The following is a 9,156-nucleotide window of genomic DNA, read 5'->3' on the forward strand; positions in this document are numbered from 1 at the left end:
CTATAGGCTATACATATAATGTATTATTATTATTATTAGGCCTATGTGTTGGACATGTGTGGTTGGACTGTGTCTCACGGGCAGGTTGCAGTGTAACATCAGAGGAGACTGGATCAATTGTACATTCTCAAACTGCACCACTTAGAACTAACTAAACAATGCAGAGATTATTTGTATATAATTGGATTCAATAACCTTAAGAAATGCAACAGTATGAAGTGATTTGTAAATAGGAATACAGATTTGACTTAATGTTTTCATAAATATATTTTTCTCCCAGTTTGTCATAGGACTTATTTTGACCCTCTCAAAGAACCGGAACCGAAAATAACCGGAATCGAAAAGCAGAACCGGAATCGTTAAAATCCAAACGATACCCAACCCTTTGTGTGATGCAGTAAAATCTTACCGCTCACTTACGTTAGCGGTGTCATAAAAACCGTGGGAAAATGTAAAATACGATGGCGAAGAAGAAGATTCCAGTGGCCCCAAGTGAAAAATGTATTCGGACAAGTAAATTGCCAAACTCACTTGTCCATGGACAAGTACTCTCTAAAAACTTTTTCTCACACTGAGTACAGCGGGAGGGCCAGTTTCAGGGATGTGTGAGAGGAGATGATCTAATTCCTCCAAGAAGTCCCCCAAGGCGCCTGGTGGACGGTAGAGAACAACAATGGTTAATTGTATAGGATGGGTTACTGTGACGGCATGGAATTCAAAGGTGGAGGGAGTGAAGTTAGGTAGCTTGAAGAGGGAAAAGCTCCATTTGGGAGATAGCAGGAGAGCAGTGCCACCTCCTCTGCCAGTGGGTCTGGGTGTATGGGAGAAGGAATATGCAGTGGAGAGAGCTGCTGGGGTGGATGTGTTGGATGGAGTAATCCAGGTCTCAGTGAGAGCAAGGAAATCCAGAGACTGCAGGGAGGCGTAGCCAGAGATGAAGTCAGCCTTAGGAACAGCTGACTGGCAGTTCCACAGGCCACCTGAAACTAGATGATGGATCTCAGTGGAGCACGTGGGATAGACGAGAGCAGGCCGGTTATATCGATTAGGAGATACACGGGGCCAGTGATAATTGCGAGAAGACACATGAACAGGAATGGAGAAAATACACATGATTATAGCATGAGGGGCTAAACAACCAAATAAAATAAAACACCAGCGATACTTAGCTCAATCAGAGGAGGATTTGCCACCTCTCTGCCTCCCTTGTGACTCAAATATAAATAAATACATGTGTGTGCATCCTGCAGCTGTTTGACCGCATCAAGCTGTTCTGCATGCCGGCCAAACACCAGTCGGACCTGATCTACCTGCGCTACGTGCCGCTGTGGAAGGTGCACATGTTCACCTGTGTGCAGCTCACCTGCCTCATCGTCCTCTGGACCATCAAAGCCTCGGCCGCCGCCGTCGTCTTCCCCATGATGGTGAGAGGAAGCCTTTTGTTTTATTATTGTAATGTCATGTTGTTGCTTTGATCCTTATCATTTCACACAAAAGAATCCTCAAATAAAGAATGTTTTTAGTCCACATTTTTACATTATCTTTCTATTTTATTTTCAAATGCAGCAACTGTCATAAAAACAGTATCCCTATAAAGGTTGGGGGATTTTGAAAGCAGGACTTTTACCGGTAACACTGCTAGATCTACTTTCACATTATCTGAGTACTTCTTCTGGCCTCGTCTTCCTGCAGGTCCTGGCTCTGGTGTTTATCCGGAAGCTTCTGGACTTCTGCTTCACAAAGAGAGAGCTGAGCTGGCTGGACGACCTGATCCCAGAGAGCAAGAAGAAGAAGGAGGACGACAAGAAGAAGAGGGAGAAGGAGGTGAGAAATACAATAGATCCACACCATTACTCCCGTTACAAATCAGAAAGGATACCCTATATCAGTGGTTCTCAACTGGTGGGTCCGTTTCAAGTGGGTCGCAGATGTGTGAGTGGGAAAAAAGTCAGACTTTTATTTTGAAGGCCCGATTTCAAAACGCTGTGCATGCAGTCGGCGTTGGACTGGAAGTACCGCAGACCATAAACGGTTTTGAAAACTTCTCGTAGTGATCATCTTCTCAATAAAACATCTGGCCAATCAGAATCAAGATGGTTGCCGGAAGTCCCCACGGAGAATAACTTTGCGGTAGAACTATTCTTTATACATCCATGGGTACAACTTCAGAAACAAATGAACACATAATGAACTATGACCCCCGGTTTGATGACTGACAGGTCACAGAACAATGGGGGCTATCTACCCTTACCCACAAAGTCATTCACACAGACTCTTTGCTCTTCTCTCTTCTCTCTGTGAGGAGCAGCAAGCTGTCAGAACAAAGTGAAACACAAACAATGGCATCAAATATTATTAATATGTCTAAAAATCTCCTGGGGGAGAATCCCTGCTGGGGTTAGGTTTTCAGCATGTGTGCCTTTTTATGTGATACAGTTAATCTTTGATTCCATCATCTCATTAAACCTTTTTTAAAAGCATACTTTAGTTCTGTGAAGGGATATAAGGGAGATATGCACTGTACTTCACTTTCATTAATATTGTATGCTGAAAAGCGTATATATTACAGCACGATATTTTGCTGAATAGATTTGAGTGGTTCAACATTTCGGGTCGCGATTTATTGACAAAGGAAAAAAGTGGGTCCCGAGGCCTGACCATTTGATTTGATATACTTTATTAATCCCCGTGGGGAAATAGTTTCTCTGCATTTGACCCATCCTAGTGTTAGGAGCAGTGGGCTGCCATTTTGAACAGCGCCCGGGAACCACTGCTCTAGATGTATATTTCTAAAGCTCATGTTTATAATAACTCTCACTGACAGAAGGGGAGACAAAGGTTGAGATGTTCTGAAGAATTTTTGAGATTTTCTGAAAAATTATTAATTTTGAACATTTCAAAATAAAGTATGAATTTTGAAAAATTCAAAATAAGTCTGAATTGTGTAACTTTTTCAAAAGAAGCCTGCATTTTGAGATTTGGGGAAAAAAGTATGAATTTTGACATTTTTGTGTGTGTGTGTGTGTGTGTGTGTGTGTGTGTGTGTGTGTGTAGTGTGTGTGATGTGGTGTGTGTGTGTGTTGTGTGCTGTGTGTGTGGTGTGTGTGTGTGTGTGTGTGTGTGTGTGTGTGTGTGTGTGTGTGCTGTGTGTGTGTGTGTGTGTGTGGGGGGGTGTGTGTGCTGTGTGTGTGGTTGTGTGTGTGTGTGTGGTGTTTGTGGTGTGGGTGTGTGTTGTGTGTGTGTGTGTGTGTGTGTGTGTGGGTGTGTGTGTGTGTGTGTGTGTGTGTGTGGTGTGGTGTGTGTGCTGTGTGCTGTGTGTGGTGTGTGTGTGTGTGTGTGTGTGTGCCTGTTGTGTGTGTGGTGTGTGTGTGTGTGTGTGTGTGTGTGTGTGTGTGTGTGTGTGTGTGTGTGTGTGTGTGTGTGTGTGTGTGTGTGTGTGTGTGTGTGCAGGACACTGAGAGGATGATGGAGGAGGTGGAAGACGATGCTCCGTACGACATCAGCTTCCCGATTCAAGCTCTGAAGGGACGGTGAGTCTAACATCACTATGATCCCTGTAAATACACTGCAGCACAGATCATATATTGTGTGTGTGTGTGTGTGTGTGTGTGTGTGTGCGCGCAGTGCGGACCCCTCGGAGGTGAACATCTCAGATGAAATGTCTAAGAGTGGGATCTGGAGGTCGATGAACTCTGACAGCGGCAGAGCTCTGAAACGCTGCAGCAGGTGAAAGAAATGTCATATAAACACATTATTATTTCACTTTTACACTTTATTTTAAAGTTCTTCACTCACTTATTAATGCTCGTTTATTCCCCATTGTTTCATTATCCTCCAAAGCAGCTGCCCCGACACATTCAAATTAAGAACTGGTTTCATGAAGGTTGCTTTATTCTTTTATGAAAGAAAAAAATATATTAAAATAATAGGCGCTTTCACAGCAAGTACTTTTCCCAGGAATAGTTCCCCGAATCTTTAGTTCTGGAACTTTCCTAGCTGATCACGTTCACACCGGAATAAGTCCCTGAGGGAAGATTAGGCAGGTTTACTGGCAGGCCGCAAACAGCTTCACGGCGTATACTGCCACCGAAGTCCCCGGCCGGAAGTCCCCGGAGTTAGGGAAGGCTTCAGTAGAAGCTGCTGGGACTCCCAGCAGCTTCTACTGAAGCCTTCCGAGTAAATCGCCAGAACGCCGACACCTCCTCATCTCCACCGCTCCCATGTTTTATTTTGTGTTGCCATAAGTTAGTCTCTCTCCGTTGGTGCGCTGGGCTAATGCTAATGCGAGAAAATAAAATGGCGGCTTCGCAAACACTTTTCCGAGTTTTACGGGGCGTGGTTTGCAATCCGCCCAGCCAATCGGAAACTGGAAGCTTTTCCTCCCAGGAAAGTACCACCTCTCTAGCAGGGACGGAAGAGGGGGGAAAAGGTTCCTGAAAAAAAGGTCTAGTTCCAGATCTTTTTGGTGTGAACGCAAAATCCCAGGAACTATCGGAACTATACTGGGAAAAGTACTCCGGTGTGAAAGCGCCTATTAAGTTTAAGACTTTTGAATAATAATTTAAAAAATGAGAAAATAGAACAAAATATTTGTATAAACAGGATTAACACAAAATAAAATATTTCTGTATGTACTGACAGAAATTTAAAGCTTCATTAAAAATCCTCAAAATGTGCTTTTAATGTAAAAGAAAGAGGAAGTTCTAATCAATGCGCATAACTTTTATTAATCTATGCAATAACCTAGATTTTATTTGACAGATGAAAAAATCATTAACACGACGACGCCTTTGAGTTGTTCGATGTTGGTTTTTAGACCAAACAACTAATTGATTAATTGATTTCAGGTTGTTGGATCCCTTACATCACGGAGTGTATATCAATTTATAAAAATCTACAGTTTGGAAGCATTTAAAGTAGATGTAATAACAAAATGTCATCAAATGAAACATTTTCAAAACATTTTCTAAATTTGACAACAGACGTTTGAAGCCCTCAAAAGATGTCTTAAGATGTTTTATGATCAATGTGCAAAACTAGTATCTATAAGAGATACAACTGAATTAAATAATGTCGATGTTGTGTTGCAGTCAGGAGAAGCTGCCGAGCGTCCAGATCAGCGTGGAGAACGAGGACGGAGTCATGGCCACTGAGACCCCGTTATGATGCCTCCTTATGATGCCTCCTTATGATGCCTCCTTATGATGCCTCCTTGAGATGCCTCGTTATGAGGCCTCGTTATGATGCCTCCTTGTGATGCCTCGTTATGATGCCTCCTTATGATGCCTCCTTATGATGCCTCCTTGTGATGCCTCGTTATGATGCCTCCTTATGATGCCTCCTTATGATGCCTCCTTATGATGCCTCCTTATGATGCCTCCTTGAGATGCCTCGTTATGAGGCCTCGTTATGATGCCTCCTTGTGATGCCTCGTTATGATGCCTCCTTATGATGCCTCGTTATGATGCCTCCTTGTGATGCCTCGTTATGATGCCTCCTTATGATGCCTCCTTATGATGCCTCGTTATGATGCCTCGTTATGAGGCCTCGTTATGAGGCCTCGTTATGATGCAGCGCCTCGATATGATGCAGTGCCTCGTTATGACGCCTCGTTATGAGGCCTCGTTATGATGCCTCGTTATGAGGCCTCGTTATGAGGCCTCGTTATGATGCAGCGCCTCGATATGATGCAGTGCCTCGTTATGATGCCTCGTTATGAGGCCTCGTTATGAGGCCTCGTTATGATGCAGCGCCTCGTTATGATGCAGCGCCTCGTTATGACGCCTCGTTATGATGCCTCGTTATGAGGCCTCGTTATGATGCAGCGCCTCGATATGATGCAGTGCCTCGTTATGACGCCTCGTTATGATGCCTCGTTATGATGCAGCGCCTCGATATGATGCCTCGTTATGAGGCCTCGTTATGAGGCCTCGTTATGATGCAGCGCCTCGATATGATGCCTCGTTATGAGGCCTCGTTATGATGCATCGCCTCGTTATGATGCTGAGACCTCGTTATGATGTAGGAGGACAGGGGCACCAATCACTGAGGTCCAAAGTCTGGGGGAACAGCCAATCATGCTTCACCTCACCGTGCGTTTTCTCTAACGAGGTGCATTTTTTATATTGTCATCGTTTTAAGATGAGACCCCAGGAGCCAAAATGGCCGCCGACTTAAGAAACAGCTTCCTCAGTTTCTTTGGTCAGATTTAAGAAACACCTGAATTATAATTGTAATCGTTTTTGTATTGTTTTGACAAGGCTCTTCACCTCAGATCTATTTAATTTAATTCATCATGCTGATTGTGTGTGTCTGTGTGTGTGCTGTGTGTGTGTGTGTGTGTGTGTGTGTGTGTGTGTGTGTGTGTGTGTGTGTGTGTGTGTGTGTGTTCACCGTTGTGCCTGCAGTGACTGAATGACGTCACTGCTTATTGACATTTTAATAAATTCGGTTTGGTGACGACCAACAGATCTGACCCATTATTTATTAAAATACATCACATTCCAGGTTAATGAGACACTCACACACACACACACTCACTCACTCACACACACACACATACCATGTATACATCACTTCAGGGGACATTACATTGACTTACATGCATTTCCTGGAGACTTATCCTAACCTTAACCATAACCAACACATGCCGAACCCTAACCCTAACCCTTAACCTAACCCTAACCCTTAACTTAACCCTAACCAAGTCTTCACCCTAAAATTAATGATTCCCCTCATGGGGACCTTCATTTTGTCCCCATAAGGGGGGCGAGTCCCCACATGTGACTATGTTAACAGATGTAGGTCCCCACAAGTAATGCTAGGCCACACACACACACACACACAGTTTGCTATCAGGAGCACCTCAGGGTTCAGTATCTTGCCCAAAGACACATCAACATGTTGGCTGTACGGACTGGGATCGAACCAACAACCTTCTGGTTGAAAGACCACGCACTCCCTCTCAATGGTGTCCGGTGGCTTTGAAAACTTTGTGAATAGCGATTCATTTGCTCAGAAAAACCACCTGAAGGCAGTTGCTTCTTGAGCAGGTTGCTCTCCTCAGAATCAGAATCAGGTTTATCACCAGGTAGTTTGACACGTACGAGGAATTTGACTTTATGTCGTAGTGCATACATTAAAGTAAAACAAAAATGTAAAACACAGATAGAGAACTATTTTAAGAAAAGTATAAATTAATAACATTAAAAAATATATAGCCAAAAGTCAAATTCTGAGAAAAAGTGTAATTCTTAAAAACATCTAATTCTGAGCAATAAGCACAATTTCGAATACAAAAATCAATTTCTGACAAAAAAAGTAGTCTAGTAATTTCCTCTAAATTCACCAGAGGTAAGCATAACGCCTCTTTTCAGAATCAGGTTTTTCACATACGAGGAATTTGACTTGCTGTCATGGTGAAAACACTATTTTAAGAAAACTATAATAACATTGAAAAATAATTTTAAAAATATAGCAGTATTTACATTGAAATAGAATCGAATGAAAAATGTGCAGTAATAAAAAAAGGCTGTTATCAGTGAGAGTGATAATCAAATCTTATCATCACGTGAACTCAGTGAATGCACCTTGAGCTCAGCAGTGCATTTATGATACTGTGGAGTCATTGAGCTCTACTATCTTTCAAAATCTGCCTTCAAGGTTGTTCGCTATGGGCTCATTTTCCTTAACGGAGTCTGCTTGGAAATACTAACGACAAGTGGACGACGGAAAAAATCCTTATGTAAAGATGGAAACTAAATTAACATATCCAATCCAAATCCAACAAAGTGCTTCCTGAAGTAAAAACACCAACGACAAATTCGCAGGTCATCGATGACACGTTATCTCATCTGATAAAAACCTCTCCTGCTGATGTTCAGGAGTATATCAGTATGTAGTGTCTCTACTTTAAAGAGTCCTCTCCTGCTGGTGTTCAGGTGTATATCAGTATGTAGTGTCTCTACTTTAAAGAGTCCTCTCCTGCTGATGTTCAGGTGTATATCAGTATGTAGTGTCTCTACTTTAAAGAGTCCTCCTGCTGATGTTCAGGTGTATATCAGTATGTAGTGTCTCTACTTTAAAGAGTCCTCTCCTGCTGATGTTCAGGTGTATATAAGTATGTAGTGTCTCTACTTTAAAGAGTCCTCTCCTGCAGAGGTTCAGGTGTATATATCAGTATGTAGTGTCTCTACTTTAAAGAGTCCTCTCCTGCTGATGTTCCAGGTGTATATCAGTATGTGTAGTGTCTCTACTTTAAAGAGTCCTCTCCTGCTGAGTTCAGGTGTATATCAGCATGTAGTGTCTCTACTTTAAAGAGTCCTCTCCTGCTGATGTTCAGGTGTATATCAGTATGTAGTGTCTCTACTTAAAGAGTCCTCTCCTGCTGATGTTCAGGTGTATATCAGTATGTAGTGTCTCTACTTTAAAGAGTCCTCTCCTGCTGATTTCCAGGGTGTATATCAGTATGTATTTGTCTCTATTTTAAAGAGTCCTCTCCTGCTGATGTTCAGGTGTATATCAGTATGTAGTGTCTCTACTTTAAAGAGTCCTCTCCTGCTGATGTTCAGGTGTATATCAGTATGTAATGTCTCTATTTTAAAGAGTCCTCTCCTGCTGATGTTCAGGTGTATATCAGTATGTAGTGTCTCTACTTTAAAGAGTCCTCTCCTGCTGATGTTCAGGGTGTATATCAGTATGTAGTGTCTCTACTTTAAAGAGTCCTCTCCTGCTGATGTTCAGGTGTATATCAGTATTTAGTGTCTCTACTTTAAAGAGTCCTCTCCTGCTGATGTTCAGGTGTATATCAGTATGTAGTGTCTCTACTTTAAAGAGTCCTCTCCTGCTGATGTTCAGGTGTATATCAGTATGTAGTGTCTCTACTTTAAAGAGTCCTCTCCTGCTGATGTTCAGGTGTATATCAGTATTTAGTGTCTCTACTTTAAAGAGTCCTCTCCTGCTGATGTTCAGGTGTATATCAGTATGTAGTGTCTCTACTTTAAAGAGTCCTCTCCATGCTTTAATGTTCAAAAAGCTCTTTCTTTTTACGGCCTGCCACGTACAATGTGTTGGAGAGCTAGCCAATAAGAGCGTGTTTCATTGTGATGTCACTTTGTTACTTGGACCCTTGGTAAACATTATCCTTTAATGGAATTT

General features: G+C 42.4%; 1 protein-coding gene across 1 annotated transcript in view; it reads left to right on the forward strand.

Annotated features, from left to right (window-relative positions):
• LOC117558198 (sodium bicarbonate cotransporter 3-like) overlaps positions 1–6,466 on the forward strand; it is a gene marked incomplete at its 5' end in the record, with an annotated part of 44,596 nt that extends 38,130 nt beyond the window's left edge. The window contains 5 exon segments of the mRNA XM_034234224.1: positions 1,251–1,424; positions 1,693–1,824; positions 3,451–3,530; positions 3,625–3,726; positions 5,091–6,466. Coding sequence (XP_034090115.1) covers positions 1,251–1,424; positions 1,693–1,824; positions 3,451–3,530; positions 3,625–3,726; positions 5,091–5,166 — 564 coding nt within the window.
• Positions 6,467–9,156: the final 2,690 nt, after the last annotated feature.

Source organism: Gymnodraco acuticeps, unplaced genomic scaffold (assembly GCF_902827175.1).
Source record: "Gymnodraco acuticeps unplaced genomic scaffold, fGymAcu1.1, whole genome shotgun sequence".
In the NCBI taxonomy this organism is placed as follows: domain Eukaryota; kingdom Metazoa; phylum Chordata; class Actinopteri; order Perciformes; family Bathydraconidae; genus Gymnodraco; species Gymnodraco acuticeps.